The sequence below is a fragment of the Micromys minutus genome (assembly GCF_963924665.1).
Source record: "Micromys minutus genome assembly, chromosome: 11".
Taxonomy (NCBI): Eukaryota; Metazoa; Chordata; class Mammalia; order Rodentia; family Muridae; genus Micromys; species Micromys minutus.
Window position 1 is genome coordinate 55,227,455 of NC_137980.1, and position 16,813 is coordinate 55,244,267.

Below are 16,813 nucleotides of genomic sequence, written 5' to 3' on the forward strand. Positions count from 1 at the left end.
GGATCAGGGAGGAGCTTCTCTCCATCTCTTAAGAGCATAAGCCAGAAATTGAACATATAACCGCCATTCATATTTCATTGGTCAGTATTTAAATCATGTGACATTTGTACTTGCAAGGGAGCATGGGAGATGTAGTTTTCCAATTAGAAAAGAAAGAAACAGATATTAAAGAATAATGTGTGTATTTAAAATAACATTCTTATTTACTCTTTGACATTTTTATACATGTATACAATGTATACGAATTTGCAACCTCTCTTCAGCCTCCTCCAAGACAGAGCTACATCCCCTCCCAACTTCATGTCCTCTGTTTTGATTCACCAAGTCAAGTTATCCACATGTGCAGTTGTGTGGGGTCATCCCCACGTGGGCACATAAACAACATACCAGGGGTCATCTCACCAGTGGTCCCTCCCCCAGCCATCAACTGACAAGAGCTGCTCAGCTAACAGAAGGCCTCAGCGGCCCCTCCCATGCATATGCTAGAATTTTTAACTGGCTTGATCATGTGCAGGTTACCATAGCTGCTGAGTTCATATGTGAAAGAGCTATGCCATACACAGAGGGCAGCATTCACGGCTCTCCTCCCCATCTTTCATTCTTTCTACCACCTCCTTAGGTATGTTCTCCCAGCCGTAGGGAGATGATCAAGACAGATGTGCCACCTATGGCTGACCTACAGTTGCTTATTCTCAGCACTTTGAATCGTACTGCCTCTCTGTTAACTGTCACCTAGTGTGCAGTACAGATTTGCATACATAAACACAAATATTAGACATTTAGAAAAACAACAGCAGTAGTTCCCACCCACTCCCAGAGCCTATGACCTCTCTAGCCACAGGGTTTGACTGTGTTTACGAAGCCAGGCATGAATTTCCTCCTGTAAAACACAGCCTGCAATTTTTGTCACAGTGCTTTATTTTCTTGGGCAGCCAGTACTCCATATGAGCTATAGATTTTTCATTTGAAAATTCAGACCCCTTTTTTTATGCTCAAACATTGATATGTGTGTATATGTATACTAGGTTTGTGTTAGAAAGGGTGTGGGGTTTGTTTATCCAGGCCGGTCTTGCCTTTATGTAGCAGAAGATGACACTGATTTTCTGGTCCTTTTATCTCTACCTCCCCAGTGCTGGAATTGTGAGTTGGTAGTACCATACCCAATGCATACAGGGCTAGAGATCCAACTGGTGGCTCTTTGCATGCTAGGCAAGCATTCTGCCAGCTGAGCTATTACCAATATTAAGGTCCTGAAGAGGATGGGGACCTTATAGGAGGACCAGCAGAGTCAACTAACCTGGACCCCTGGGAGCTCTCAGAGCCTGAGCCACCAACCAAAGAACATACACAGGCTGAAATGAGGCCCCCAGTACATATGTAACAGACATTCAGCTCGGTCCCCATGTGGATCCCCCAGTAAGGAGCAGAGGCTCACCCGAAAGCTGTAGCCTGACTATGGTATCAGTTCCCCAACAGGGCTGCCTTGTCTGGCCTCAGTGGGAGAGGTTGTGCGTAATCTGTCAGCAACTTGATGTGCCAGGGTGGAGGGATACCAAGGTGGGGGGGGGGGAGAACTACCCTCACCAAGGAGAAGGGGAGGAGTGTGAGGGGAGGCACTCTGTGAGAAGCAGGTGGGGGTCAGCATGAGGGATGGAAAGAAAGAAAAGAAAGTTAAAAATAATAATAAATAAAATTTGAGACACTCTTACGTATTCCAGACAGACCTTGAATTTGTTGTATGTACATAAAGCCAAAGAAGGCCTTGAACTTCTGATCCTCCTGCCTCTTCCGTTCTAGTCCTGGGATTACAGGCTTGGACCCCACACCCACTTTTCAGTTTTCAGATGGCAGAATTGGAACTTTTGGCCCCCTTAATGCTAGGCCAGTGCTCTGTCAGCTGAGCTGAATCCTGAGCTAAAGCGAGATTTTGAGTCTGTTGGTTGTGAGTAGACTCTCTTATTAGATGGATCAGGAGGCCCGTGAGTAAAGTGTGAGGACTCGCTCACTCAGTAAAGTGTGAGGACTCTCTCACTGCCAAACCCTCTGGCTTTCCGTGTTCCCTCGCAGGACAGAGCACACTGGGTTGGAACGAGCCTCTCTTGGCCCTCCACCAATTTAAATAGACCAAAACCTACCATGCGCTGGTCAGGGAACATTATTTTAATTCCAGCTGTCACCACCTGCTTGAGCGAGCGTTTCTAAGCCTTAGCTTCCTGTGTTGAAAGTGGTCAATGACAATATATCTGTAATGTATTGCAAAAAAATTACACTATATTAAAATATATAATAGAGTATATGTACATTTTATATTACATTATATACATATACATACACATATATATCTGTGTGTGTAATATATATGTAGATATATTAAAATATAAATAATGGGCTAGAGAGATGGCTCGGAGATTAAAAGCACTAGTTGCTCTTCCAGAGGACATGAGGTCAGTTCCCACCATGCCTCACAAACATCTACAACTCTAGTTCCAAATGATCTCAAGCCACCTTCAGGCCTCAATTGGTTCTTCTTTCATGTGGTTCATAGATCTGCATAGACAGACATACATCCCACACACACGAAATTAAATAATAAAACACAAATAATATAAAATATTATTAATTAATATTAATTAATTAAATTACTATTAAAATATAAACAATAATGATGCCTAGCATACAGGCTGAGGTTCCCATACTGTCTCTGTTTTCCACAGTCTTGCCATGTTAGAGACCGACTCACTGAGTCAAGCCCATTGAAGTGCCCTCCATTGATTTAGTACACAGTTGGGTTCAAGTGCTTTATTAATGGCTGTCTACAGAGTATCTGATAGACAACATCTTTCCCAAACTTTTAACTGTTATTTTCTATCTCTGAGTTTTCTGAGGTACTTGGCGGTGCCTTGGCACAAAGTTTGGGCCCTGCCATCTATAAGGGTTTTAATGATGGAACAAAACTGTTTATGCTTGTCGAGGGCCCAGAGAGCATCAATCAACGGTTGTGCCATCCTGAAATCACCTTCTGTGCCTTCTGGGACCACCGCACTGCTGTGTGCCCAGTCTCCAGATCCTCCCACTTGGTTTCATTTGGTCATCTCCTTTTGGGTCCTTCCAAGCTGGTGGCCCTATACTGTCTACACTACAGCACAGTGACTTGCCAAGATCTCTCTGTAAATGGATGTACATTTTGCTTTCCGCATGGACTTGGTTGTATAGCTTACCTTGCCCAGAGGTGTGTGCAGAGCGGCCATGTGCCAGCTTTGAGCTCAGGCCTTAAAGGAACTCCCTGTGGTCCTGCTGCTCCCTTGCTTGCTTTTGCTTCTTTGTTTTTGTTGTCCCCCCCCCCCCGAACAGTTTCAAGTAGCCTAAATTGGCCTCAAACTCACTATGTAGCTAAGAATGACCTTAAACCTCTGATCTTCCTGTCTCTCCCTCCCAACTGCTGGGTTTCCAGATGTGTGCTACCACGTCTAGTTATTTGCAGTGCTGGGAGGTCAAACCCGGGCCTTTGCTTGTGGGCTGAATCCCCAGGTCTTTCTTAAAACCTTTTCTTTTGTACTACCAAGAGGACATGTCTAGAAAGCTAGGGGGATGGCAGGTGACCTGTGGAGCAGCCTCGGATGCTCAGGTGTGTGGCTGGCAGCAACTCATCACCCCACTAACCCACTAACTTCTGTATGAAAACAGGTGACTGCTGTGATGTGGATAAGTGTCCTCGAAAGACCAACGGGTAAAGACCTATCAGCAGGCAGGGGAACCTTGAGCATTTGAGGCCTAGAAGGAAGCTTCCCAGTCATGTAAAGGGAGTATTAGGGCACTGGTGCTCTTTTGCATGCCTTCCCCTACATGGCTGTCAAAAGATGAACAGCCCATTCATTCCCCCCCCACACACACACACCCTGCCATGGTATGCAGCCTCACCACAGCTCCAGGTAACAGGGACAACTGACCACAAACCAAAGCTTTCATAACTGAGATAAAATAAATTATTTTAAGTTTATTATCTCCGGTTTTTATTATAGCAGCAAAAAGCAGATTAGTGTGATAAGTAAATGCATTGGTGTTTTAGAGATGTATGTTACCAGTGATCTTGCGACTGTGCCTAATTCAAAATGAGATCAGATTCAATTGGCTCACATGGTCACCACCTCCAAACAGCTCTCCTGTCCACTCTGAGGGGGCAAGGGTAGACTAAAGCATCCATGTTCCAGAAAGTTGTCTATTTCAGGGCTATGTGGCATAAAGTCTGGGAAGAAACATTTCTGGTGCTCATGTTTAAAAGCCTGGCAGATGTGGTCAGCAGCTGTTTTTCAGAGCACTTTGGTCCAAATACGAAACAGCAAAGCCAAAATAGAATTTGCACAGAAAATTTTGTCTTTGTGCTACCATCCAAATGCATCTTGGGATATAAACCCCAGAGTGAAAGAAACAACCCACTTTAGGAACTTCTTGCTGCAAAGCTGGAGGCAGGGCCCAGGCTCCAGCCAGCATAAGGTCCTTCTGCCCACTTTGTAGGCCTCATCCAAAGAAGGAACCCAGGTTCAGCTCATGCCACTGGAGACCCCTCAGTGTTTGCTGGACCTTCTCAGTTCTCACTGCATCAAAACCATGGGTCATGCACCATCCAAGTATCTGCTGCTTGACAAAGTTCTTACCTGTACTGTCCTCTGCAGAGCTCAGCTTCTCCAGGGTCCTCCACACCCACTCTCCTTGCCCTGCTGTCTGAAACCAAAACAGAACCCTTTCCTCTCCTTGATTTATAGGCATTTAATTTTTGTTTTGTTTTCTTTGGATTGCAAAAATTCTCAGGTTGTATCTTGAATCCCCTTTGTTAATATAGTGTCATTTTGTTTTCAAATATTTTTTATGTCTGTATTTTCCTAATATGATTTTTTTTAGACAGGGTCTCACTGTGTAGACCAGGCTAGCCTCTAACACACAGAAATCCACTTACCTCAGCCACCTGAGTGCTGGGACTGAAGATGTGTGGCACCAAGTCAGGCCTCATAATACATTTCTGCTGACTCTCATTACTTATACTGAGCAGTTTCCTTATGTGCGTGGATCTAGAGGAGAATACAAATATATTCATGTGTGTGTGTGTGTGTGTGTGTGTGTGTGTCTGTAATGGCCTGAGCCGAGAACATGGAAGGAATTCATTTTGCCACTTCCCTTTGATCTAGAATGGCTGTCAGCTCCTGGCTTGGAATTTCTCATTCCTGGAGACAGAGTGCATTTTTGAGAACCCTACATGAGAATATATCTCATTTATTCCCGCTGTAACATGAGTTTGGGTTTTGTGTGCTTCCATTTGGTAGGATATCAACTCCAGCAAAACAGGGGCATTCTCTCTCTGGTTTGGAGCTGCTGCTGTGCCTGGGGCAGAACTTGGCACACAGTAGACAATCAAAGAGTATTTATTGGAAGGGATAACGAAGGGATATCCTCGCACAGTGTGCCGTGAGAAATAAATGGGGTGGGGGGTCAGACAGGACTGGACTTGCTTGCAAGCTGCAGAGTCCAGCTCGAATGGCATCTGTGGTCTTACTGACATACAGACGGTGTTGCTAACTTGTTGGCACTGTGATTTCCAACCTTTCTCTTTGTTGGCTGTCATCTTACTGGTGGCTACTCAATCTCCAGGCATCATATCCACATTCCAGGCAGATGGAGAAGACAAAAGTAGGAGAAGGGGGGCCCTCAGCAACATTTCCCAGTTTTTAGGACAATAAGGATTTTCTTAATGTGCAAGAGCACACGTCTGCTTTGATTTCCCTGCGGGGAGCTGTTCACACCAGCATCCAGAAGCTGAGGGTTGTGGAAAGTCAGCATCTCCTTCACTGAGACTCCACAGGTGAGGAAGGGAGGGGTGGGAGACTGGGATCGCAGAAGGAGCACCAGCCCCAGAGAATATGTGGACTGCCTGCTCTATACACAAAGCATAAGGGAACCCCAGGGGTGTGGCTGTGCCCGTTGTCTATCACTGGCCTCAGCCTCACAAGCCTGGCTTGCCTGTTGTCATCAGATTCTCTGACCTTCTGGAAGTATCATTCATGCAGATAGCCACACCCCTGGTTTCTTCCTTTCTTCCTTGTTTTGTTTGAAGCACTGAAGCTTAAAAAAAAAAAAAAAAAAAAAAAAAAAAACACGTCCTGCTCTCATTAATTTCACCCTTGGGGACTTAGTTGCCAGCCTGAAGGAAGCTGGTGACTACACAAGTTAAAGGCCCCTCAGCCTGTAACCAAGGCATTGCTAAGGACTCTGTCACGGACACTGAGATGGAAATGCCGGAAGAGTCAGCAGCAGACCTTGGGCAGACCCTGGAGTGGCTGAGGGAGGAGCTGGTAAGCCTTTTCTTTCGCCTTGTCATGTCTCCAAAATATGTATTTTTAAGACTTCTGGATGGACACACACACACACACACACACACACACTTCCCAGGACTTCACTGGCTGAGATAGGGGCTTCAGGATGAAGCTTGTGCTCTGCAGACACCTTACCTGGATAAGCCACACCAAGTACAATGGAATTCTTAAGTACTGGAAAAGTGGGTCATGGCCTACATAGGAGACACTGGGTGCTGGCCAGACTGGTTTTAGCATTGTGCTGAGTGCTGGGACTGCACCCAGCTCTATTGCTGTGTGGCCTCTAGTTAATGCCTTTACCTCTCCGTTTCTTTATTCACATGATTAAGGTAACAATAAAGCCAACATGATAGGGGCTGTTCAAAGGCTTCGGTGAGGGATGCCTGACATTTATCTTCTGAATTCTTGGCACTTATGGTTAAACTGACCCCTGGGAGACACAGAGGATACCCAGCGTATTAGCTGGGAAGGCTGAGGAACCAAAAAAGTGAGAGTGAGGGAAAAGAAGGCCGGGTGGGGCAAAATTGATGCTGGGCTGGGCCAGGCTATGAGCACTGAAACCAGCCCCTCTGTAGAGGGACCAAACAGAGCCAGCTGAGCTGTAGGACTTCCTCTCAAGTGCTGAAACCAAGTAAGCCTCAGAGGAGCATGCAGGAGGACATTTATTTGTACAGTGTGTTCCTGTCCCCTGTTTCCAGCTGGTAGAGGCTTACCCACGCCTCACTAATTCTCCTGAGTATCAATGCCATGTTACCTGGGAAGCCCGGCACCATGCCTTTCACTGTGGTCCAACGTGTGTGTGCACAGCAGCCTAGAGGGAGGAGACTTCCCTTGACAGGGTCCCGTTCTTCACTTGTTACCTCACACGTGTGAGCTGCTCACAAAGAGTTTATGTTTTGGAGTTTTCCCAAGATATTATACGCCCAAGGAATTACTAGAATAGCTTCCAAATAATTTTCAGCGGCAAATATAAAGAATCATACTCACTAAAACTGATACAAACCTAAGGAACTTACAGATCTTGCATTTATTATTTTGTTGTTGCCCTATATTTTGGCAAAAAAGAGGTAAATTTTTATCAAGAGTTATAAGATAAATAGTGATGCTTATAAATTTTCTGTCCCTTGAATTGCTGTGACAACACAAGACACGTTCCCTCTTTTAGTACAGACGTCATCTATTGATGACAATAAAATCTGAGAACGCTATAACTGAGTATTTCATAGAACCTCTTTTTTATGAACTCTACTGTGGATTTCTGAAAACGTATTTCCTTGATTGGTAGCTTGTCTTTTTAGCCCAGTACTAGTTTATAGCAGATTTAAATATACTTGGACATGTTGTAAAGCGACCATCTTAATCCAGAAATCATTATCGGATCCTCAGAGTTCAGCCAGTACTCCATAACTTTGCCACCTCAGACTTGTTCAGTGTTTATAAAGGACAACATGTAGAGACTGAGTTCTAGCACATTTCACAACTATAATAACTTTTCCTACTTGAAAATTTTAAACTGTAAATGAGAAAGGTAGATGGTTATTACTTGAGAAAAGAAAGATGAGGTTTTGATTCTCAGAAAAGAAAAAAGTGAGCCTTCCTCAAACAGCACAAGCCCACTCCCAAGTCAAAATAAAATAAGAAACCGGAGGTGCCAAAGACCAGTGCAGCTAGCAGAGGACCCTCTCTTCACACACATGTAGTAAAGGCACCATCTTGGTTCCCAGGGAATGCTCAAAGGACACAAGGGTCCTACCCCCACCCAGTGATCTGTATTCTCCACATGATCCTAGAGCAGAAGGGAGAAGGCACAGGTGTGAGCAAGGCGTGGTTCACACAGAGATCTTAAGACTGTCATTTGACCATCACTACCCTTGTGATAAAAACTAGAGCTTGTAACATTGTTTTTCTTCTTTAAATACCAAAGGCAATTAAAGTCAGGTACAAATGAAAAAAAAAAAAAAAAAAAAAAAAAAAAAGAGGGAGGAGACCATGTAGGAACACCAGAGGAGAGAGGGAAAAACAGGATCATCCCAGTAGACCTTTGCAGTTCACTAGGTAACAGGCCAGCTGGGAGGCAGACAGGGAAACTCTGACAGGGTTTCTCCTGGGGTTGAGGGGGTCACAGCTGCTGCTGAAGCTGCTTACAAGCCACAGCACCCCAACAGCACAGCTGGCTTTCCTGGCACAGAGACTTGGACTCTTCCACAAGATGGTCAGTTTGGGACACACAAAAATAAAAATCACTTTTCTTTTTATAGGGCTAAACCTGAACCCCAGGTCAACTCCTCCTCTCTCTTGGTTGCTGTGCCACCTGTAAACCCCAGGCCCTTGCATGTGAAATGTTGTACCATGGAGCCAGCCACATCTTAGCTCTCTTAAACACTATTTTTAGTGGGACAATAATTTTAATAATTATCGCTTGTAAAGAGAGACAAAATTTGAAAGCCTCTTACCTCACCCACTCCTGGTGCTAGAAGTCATTCCTAGGATTCTGTTGTGCCTGAAGTACTTCCTCAGCCCTTGAACATCTCTGAACCTGCACTAGTGCTCCTGGGCTCTATAAATAAAGCAGCAGGCTGAAAAAGTCATGATGAGCAAGCCAGTAAGCAGCACTCCCCCATGGCCTCTGCTTCAGCTCCTGCTTCCAGGTTCCCACCTAGTTTGAGTTCCTGCCTTGACTTTCCTCAGTGGAGTGTGACTCAGGATGTGTGAGCCAAATAAACTTTTGCTTTACTGAGACAATTCATACTGGTCAGCTGGGGCTGAGAAGTGAGGTGATTAAGAAGAGACTAGCATTGCTGAGGTGATGTGCACTGGGAGGTATTCCTCAGAGAGAGCACACAGAAGCTGTGTTCTAGGGGCAGCTGAACTTGGGCAGTATAAGAGACACCCGGGTGGCACTGATTTTTGAAGCCCTGAACAGCTGAGGCTTTGCACTGTTGAGTGTCCAGAAAGAGGCTTGGCAGGGTGAATAGCACTCAGGAAAAGCTATTGTGAAAGTGCAGCCCAGATGCATCAGAAAACCCCAGCATTTTGGACATGCCAGTCCCATGGGATGACCACCCAAATCAGCAGCAGCAATGTGGAGCCAACCAGAGCTGGGAAGACAAGCTTGTGTGCTGCAGAGGGTGGGGCCAAAACAACAACCCACGTTCTTTAGAGGAGCCCAGATCTGAGCGAGTCTGAGCCTAGAGATTGGACCCTGAATTATTGACACTGTTAGAGTTGACTTAGTTTTGAGCTGATTGTGACTGTGCCATCATTCTCTTGAAGAAAGTATTAAACTTTTTTTTTCAGTGGGTGCTCTTGGAAGGTAAACAAGAAAGAAAAGGTTGTGGCTCAACAGTGTAAGGTCAGGTGTGCTGGCTAGTTTTATGTTAACTTGACACAAGCTAGACTCATCTTCGAGAAGGGAAATCCAATTGAGAAAGTGCCTCTATCAGATTTGGCCATAGGCAAGCCTGTAAGAGATTTTCTTAATTAGCAATTGGTGTGGGAGGCACAAATCTATTGTGGGTAGGGTCACCCCTGGGCTGTTGTTTCTGGCTTACATAAAAAGGTAGACTGAGAGTCTCTATTTGTAGCCAGACTCAAACCCAGACCACAGGACCAGTCCTGCCCAAACCTTTTGAACTACAGACCCTGTCTTTTGAGACCTCACAGTGAAGATGGCTCAGGCACCAACAGTCATCACGACTCAACCTGGATTTGACCGTGACTGTGGTGTCTGCCTCTGTGGGACCTTCTGTTTCACTTGTCTTGGATGTCAAGTGGTGGCGGACATGAATGAATGAATGCTGTTTGTGTGGAACAACGGTGGCAGTGAGGACTCTACCGAACCCGCTATGGCATTCCTGGATCTATCTGTGACGACTACATGGCCACCCTCTTCTGTCCTGTCTGCTCTGTGTGCCAAATCAAGAGAGACAGTAACAGGAGGCACGAGCTCCCACTGAAGCAGCTGAACGCAGCCCGCACCCCTTCAGCCTGAGTCCTCCCAAGTCTGTGGCAACTGAAATAAGATGAATGCATCAATTACAGAAGTGTGGAAACTTTCTAACTGGGCTTTTTGATTTATTTGAAATAGATGTCACTCTTTGACTTGGTTTCTCCTTGCTCACATAGCATCAAATATTCCAGCATATATATATATATATATATATATATATATTACATTTTAAATATAAGCCAAATAAGAAGACTTTTGTTTTGAGCCTGTTACTGGGGATTAAGGTTTGGGTCTCCCACATGCTGAGTAACTGCTACCTCAAGCCACACCTTTAGCCCTCCCACCATGCTTCCTGCATCCTGGCCTTTGCCCAAACACTTATTACCTATTAATTTTAATGTGTAGTCTCATTATTTCCCCGTGGTTCAGGGTCTTGATGGTAGGGCTTTCAGCAACAGCTGTTCAGCACTTTGGTCCATGAAGCCTGAGGTGGCATGTGGAAGGTACAAGCTCATGAGCTGTTTTGAGACAGTAGCCGTGTTCAGTCCTTCCCTGTTATTTCTCAACATGTGCACGGACCCAGCAGACTGAGCTGTGCAAGTCCCAGCCTGGCTTCCAGTTGAATGCTTGAGAGGTTTGTGGTAATTTTTATCCTTTTAAAATATGAGGTAGTGATGGAGAAGAAACTCAAAGGAATAAAATTGACATTATAAAGTATTTGCCAATAGATTTTCTTTGAAGACATTAACTCACACGCAGTAGAATTTATCTAATGGAGCAACACCACCAAAATACCTCAGAGATAAACAGTAAGCCAACCAGGACTGCTGGAGATAAGCAAACTCTGAAATACAAGAACATAAGCGTTTGGGCTGGAGAGATGGCTCTGTGGTCAAGAACACTGACTGCTCTTCCAGAAATCCTGAGTTCGATTCCCAGCAACCACATGGTGGCTCACAACCATCTGTAATGGGATCTGATGCTCTCTTCTGGTGTGTCTGAAGAGGGTGACAGTGTACTCACATACATAAAATAGATAAATAAATGTTTTTAAAAACTCAAAACCGTAAGCTTTGTTCACCAGGATTTATCAACCATTGGCCCCATCCCCAAAGACCCTGCTTCTAACAGGCAGCTCAAGGGGACAGCCACCATTAAGTTCTGGTCTACCATTAAACCCCTTGTGCTCCTATCAGGAAAACAGAATCCAGTCAGGTGGGCAAGCTGACCTGGGTAACAACTGTTTGAAAAGGCAACACTGGCCTACTTCAGAGATAAACAATTTTGGTAACATCTTTGCTATGTTAATCTCCCATCCTTCCAAGTGCCCGATTTGTATTCTGCTCCTGTTTAAGTTAATCAAAACACAGTCTAAGGCTGGGACGCAAAAGAGATTTAAGGATGAAAATGTATTAAATTGCATAAGCCTTAGGTGCATAAAAGAAAACTGTCCTGCTCAAGGCCAGCCCTGTGTGTTGGCAAAAGTCCTCCTCGAGCTTTAGTAAGGGGCTTGCCCATACTTTCTTGACAGCTAGGGGTGACTGCTCCCTAGAAAGGCACATGATTTCTGTAACAGTAGTAATAAAGTTTTCATTGCCAAAAAAAAAAAAAAAAAAAAAAAAAAAAAAAAAAAGTAGACTGAACAAGCTAGGGGGAGCAAGTTAGTAAGCAGCACTCCTCCATGGCCCATGGCCTCTACATCAGCTCTTGCTCTGGGTTACTGCCCTCTCTTTCCTTAATGATGTAGAAGCATAAGCCAAACAAACCTTTTCCTTCTGGACTTCTTTAGTCTTGGTGTTTCATCACAGCAGTAGTAACGCTGACTAAGAAAAACACTGTGACCAAAACAACTTACAGAAGGAAGGGTTTGTTTAGCTTACTGTTCTAGAGAGACTGTCATAGTTTGGAAATCATGGCGGTAAGTAGTAGACATGGCAGTTGGAGCTAGAGACTGAGGCTCACGTCCTTAGTCACTGCAAGCAGGGACCAGAGAACGAACTGGGAATGGCAGATCACTTTCAAAACCTCAAATCTCAACCCCCTCCAATGGCATACTTCCTTCAGCAAAAACCACCTAAACCAACCCAAACAGTGCCACCAATTTGCAAGCAAATCTCCAAACCTCTGAGATTATAGAGGACATTCAGACCACCACATCAAACTTGGCAGCCAGTGCCTCTACCTGCAGTGCCATCCGACCAGCCCTACGGCTCTGCTTGTTGAGTACAGGTGTCCATGGTAGCCAGAAGAGGGCATCGCATCCCTGAAGATGGACCTATGGCTGTGAAAAGCATTATTTATCACAGCACTAGAAACATTGATGGAGGAACATGTTATCTAGCAATGATACACAGGAGGCTCACACAGGTCTTATGCAAAAGCGTTGCCATTTCCTACAAGGCTCTTGGATGCCCTTAGATCTTGGTATAGCCATCTTCCTTGACTACCGAGAGACAGTTGCCCTTCTGTGGCTTTTCAGTGTATGCTGCAAAATAAATAAATAAATAAATAAAATAATGTCAGTACACTATAAATTTTAATGCTTTAAAACAGAGAGCAAAACAGTCAAAATGTTTAGAAATGCCTTTGAACAAGTGAACTCACAGCATGTTGATAAAATATTTAAATAATTGTTTTCGGAGCAAATACTTAGAAGAGCTGAGCCTGCTTTATATTGTTGCAAATCACTTTACTGTACAGCTTAAAAGAAGACAACTGGGCTCTTTTTTCTAGTTCTATGTTCAGTCTGCTGAGTTACGGCGTATCATTGGAAAGCTCCACTGTATACTAATGAGAAAATTGAAGAAAAGGGGGAGATTTTACCTTCACCATCGTAGGGCAAGTTGCTTTGATATTACTAATACCTTGAAAAGGTTTTGGGGTCTCAGATGTTCCCAAACCTTGTACTAGGGTGCTTCTAAAGTGCAAATCCAGTCTGATCCTGGTGGCCATTCTTGGTTGTCAACTTGACTACGACTGGAATGAACTAAAAGCCAAGTGGCTGGGTTCACCTGCGAGGGATTGTTTCTTAATTAAAGTATTTAAAATCGGAAGACCCACTTTTAATCCAGATCTTTTGAGGTGAGAAGACCTTTCATAGGGGCTACACCTCTGGTAGCTTATAGAAAGGACACGGAAGAAGAAAGCTTGCCCTCTTTGCCTGCTTGCTCTTGCTGTCACCAGCAGATCTAGTTCTTCACTGGCATTAGAGCTTCTTCGGGAGTCTGGCATAGTCTGAAGACCAGCTGAGACATCCAGCCCTGTGGACTGAACAACTTCTGAATTCTTGAAGTTTCCTTTGGTAGACAGACACTGCTGGGCTAGCTGGAACACAGCCTGTACGCCACTCAATTAAATCCCCTTTTCCTATGTAGTTCCATGCTATAAGTTTTGTTTCTCTTGAGAATCTTGACTAATATGCTGATTTGTTTGTTGCCATAAAAATGAAGAGAAGTGGTGGCAGGATCTATGTCAGCTTCAGAGCATGTCTTTTGCTTCACTTTGTAAAGGTGAGTAATTTGCTCTCAGTTTCAAAACTGAGGCTCCAGGGGAATATGGCATCTATGGCTTGTGTGAGGAGGTAGGGGCTTGATTTTACTGAGACAGGAAGGAGACTGATGGGTACACACAGCGACATTCACACTCACTCATGCCTCCTGTCTTAGTGAGGGTCTCTATTCCTGCACAAACATCATGACCAAGAAGTAAGTTGGGGAGGAAAGGATTTATTCAGCTTACACTTCCACATTGCTGTTCATCACCAAAGGAAGTCAGGACTGGAACCCAAGCAGATCAGGAAGCAGGAGCTGATGCAGAGGCCATGGAGGGATGGTACTTACTGGCTTGCTTCCCCTGACTTGCTCAGCCTGCTTTCTTATAGAACCCAGGTCTACCAGCCCAGGGATGGCGCCACCCACAATGGGCTGGACCCTCCCCCCTTGATCACTAGTTGAGAAAATGCCTTACAGCTGGATCTTATGGAGGCATTTCCTCAACTGAGGCTCCTTTCTATGTGATAACTCCAGCTTGTGTCAAGTTGACACAAAACCAGCCAGTACACTTCCTGCCTGTCTCCTAGGCTAAAATGCAGAACCAAGACCAGCAGCTGCTGCTCAGACTGAGGCATCTGCACAACCTCCTGGAGGAGCTTCGAGCAGAAAGCACCCACTGGGAGGACACAAGGCCCAGTAGAAGCGCATCGCCTTTCCGAGTGAGGCTGCGATCAGAGAGCATGACCTGCCAGCCTGTGCCGAGGCAACTGGCCCAGCTGCTCAGAGGGGGAAAGAGCAGGAGAAGCTCCCTTCCTTAGCCAGCCAGAGGATGCTCATCAAAACCCTCCTGCCACTAGTATAAATTGTGTCTGTATGTGTCCTTGAATCTGTCCCTTCTTAACTGTCTCATTCACTTTCCAGAGGGTGTGTGTATGTGTGTATGTGTGTGTGCTTGTGTGTGTGATTAAAAGGCATACATGCTTTATAAATACAACCCTGTTAAATAGCTTCCAGCAAGTTGTCACCATGGGTGATAACCCTAGCTCGAGTAGTTTTTCACAGGGCAATTGTTAAAGATTATGATGTGCAAAGATGGCTACCTACTGTTGCCTTGGCGAAAAACCAGAACACCAAGTGACTTCCTATTAGGCCTTCTTGTCCTCCTTTATCTGATAAGAGAAGGTCCTGGTGCACCGCAGATCACAGAGATGAGCATGTCAAACATATTTAATCCATGTCGTTGCTAACATTGTGATTCATGATTGGCTTGATTCATGGGCATGTGACTCAACAAAGCCAACTAAAGTTCTTCCTTTGGATTGCTGTCTGGATCTGCCAGCCACACGTCCACAGTTTGATTTCTTTTAGGCTGTGCTGATCTTTGCCAATAAGCAGTGCAGAGTTAGACTCCAGAACAAGGGGTTGAAAGGAAAGTCTGAATCCTTTGTCCCTTGCAGCATCTTAGAGGACCCTTGCATCCCTTGGTGTCACCCACCAGAGCTGCTTCACTTCAGCAGGTGGCACCAGCCTGGAGGTCCCCTCTCCCCATCTAATCTCAGATGCCTCCTCTCAGATGTCTGCAGGCCAGCTCTGCAGGGCCCCTCTCTGTGTGGTTTAAATATTAATCCTTCAGCTTCTTTGTTCCCCAGAACTGGGGGTGGTAGATTCTTCCTGTAATTGTTAGCTTGGAGTTCTTTTTATAACCTCTCATCTACTCAGTTAACTTTATACTTAGTTAATAATTCTTTGTGTTAAATTCTGTGTTTCTAAAACAAAAGGGAAGTATGGGGAACTCTCAAAAGAAACTTATTCCAAGTACTACCATTTTGTTTTCAGACTCCATTTAGTCACAGGGAGAAACTAAACTCAAGGTTTTAGGCTCTAGGGAAACTGAGGACTTCCCAATAGCTGAACAGCTTTCATTATAAGGAAATGACTAAGTCCAGGCATCTCAGGGACAACTTGTAAGTGACGTGCTGTCTGAGTCCAGACATATCAAGGACAACTTCTCCATCTTGCTGGCAGGTTCAAACTGAGTTCACGTTCCCAAGCCCAGGAACTCACTTCTATCGTGATTGGTGAAAACTCTCCTCCTCCAACCCCTTAGTTAAAATATGATTGGACAGTGCTACAGATTACCCTGCACCCCCTGCTTTGTTGTGCCATCCTTTAAAATGCAATTTCTCTTCAGGGTTGCAGTTCAGCTCCCGGGTCTGTTCTGTGGCATTGATTTCATCAGTAGTGGTTTGATTCCAATAAATTTTGTCATCTGCATTGACCTGCTGTTTGAGTTATGTTGGATTTAAACAGATCCTATAACAGAAGATCTTTAAAAAAAGGCGTGACTTGTTTCTTACCTATTCTCACTGACACCATTTTTTTTTTTTTTGATGTTTTTGCCAACACATCTCTAACTAGTCTAAGGTTTTCCAATGCATAAGATTGTCTAAGATGCATAAATCAAAGAAGAAACCCAGAAGGAGGGGACGTTGTTGTTTTTTAAAAGGTAAGAGAAGATACTCACTAGCCGTACTCCTAACAGACAAAAACAGACAAACAAAAAACAAAACAAAACCAAAAAAAACCTGCCATCTTATCTTGGAGGTAGACCCAGAGTTCTGCAGCTGCTCCTCTGAGAGATATTTTCCTACTCCAGGACTCTCCACCCAAAACTGATATTTAGTTCTGATGCAAGGTCAGAACAAACAGACTGAGCCCCAGTTGCAAAAGGCTGGTAATTGACACAGTCCATCCAGATCAGCTGGTGCGCACCAGGGGGAGCACATAGATCATGATCTTAGAAAGAAAAAGGCAGAGCCTCTGTCCACTAAAAAGCAGATATGCAGAACCACCCCAGTCTGGCATCCAGGATGACAATGTGGTCAGATGCTAACAACACAGGCACAGGAAGAAGAGCCATTCAACACATGAAACCCATAGTGGCTTGAAGCAGCAGGCAGGGCTAATGCTAAACTAATGATAAATGATTGGGTTGGTTCTGGTCTTGAGCC

General features: G+C 44.7%; 1 protein-coding gene across 1 annotated transcript; it reads left to right on the plus strand.

Annotated features, from left to right (window-relative positions):
* Window positions 1-6,275: 6,275 nt before the first annotated feature.
* LOC308427299 (uncharacterized protein C20orf202) lies at window positions 6,276-14,620 on the plus strand (the record flags this gene model as incomplete). The annotated part of the gene is made up of 2 exons (XM_080925417.1): window positions 6,276-6,341; window positions 14,390-14,620. 2 exons carry the CDS (start codon window positions 6,276-6,278, stop codon window positions 14,618-14,620), a joined length of 297 nt encoding a protein of 98 aa, XP_080781543.1.
* Window positions 14,621-16,813: the final 2,193 nt, after the last annotated feature.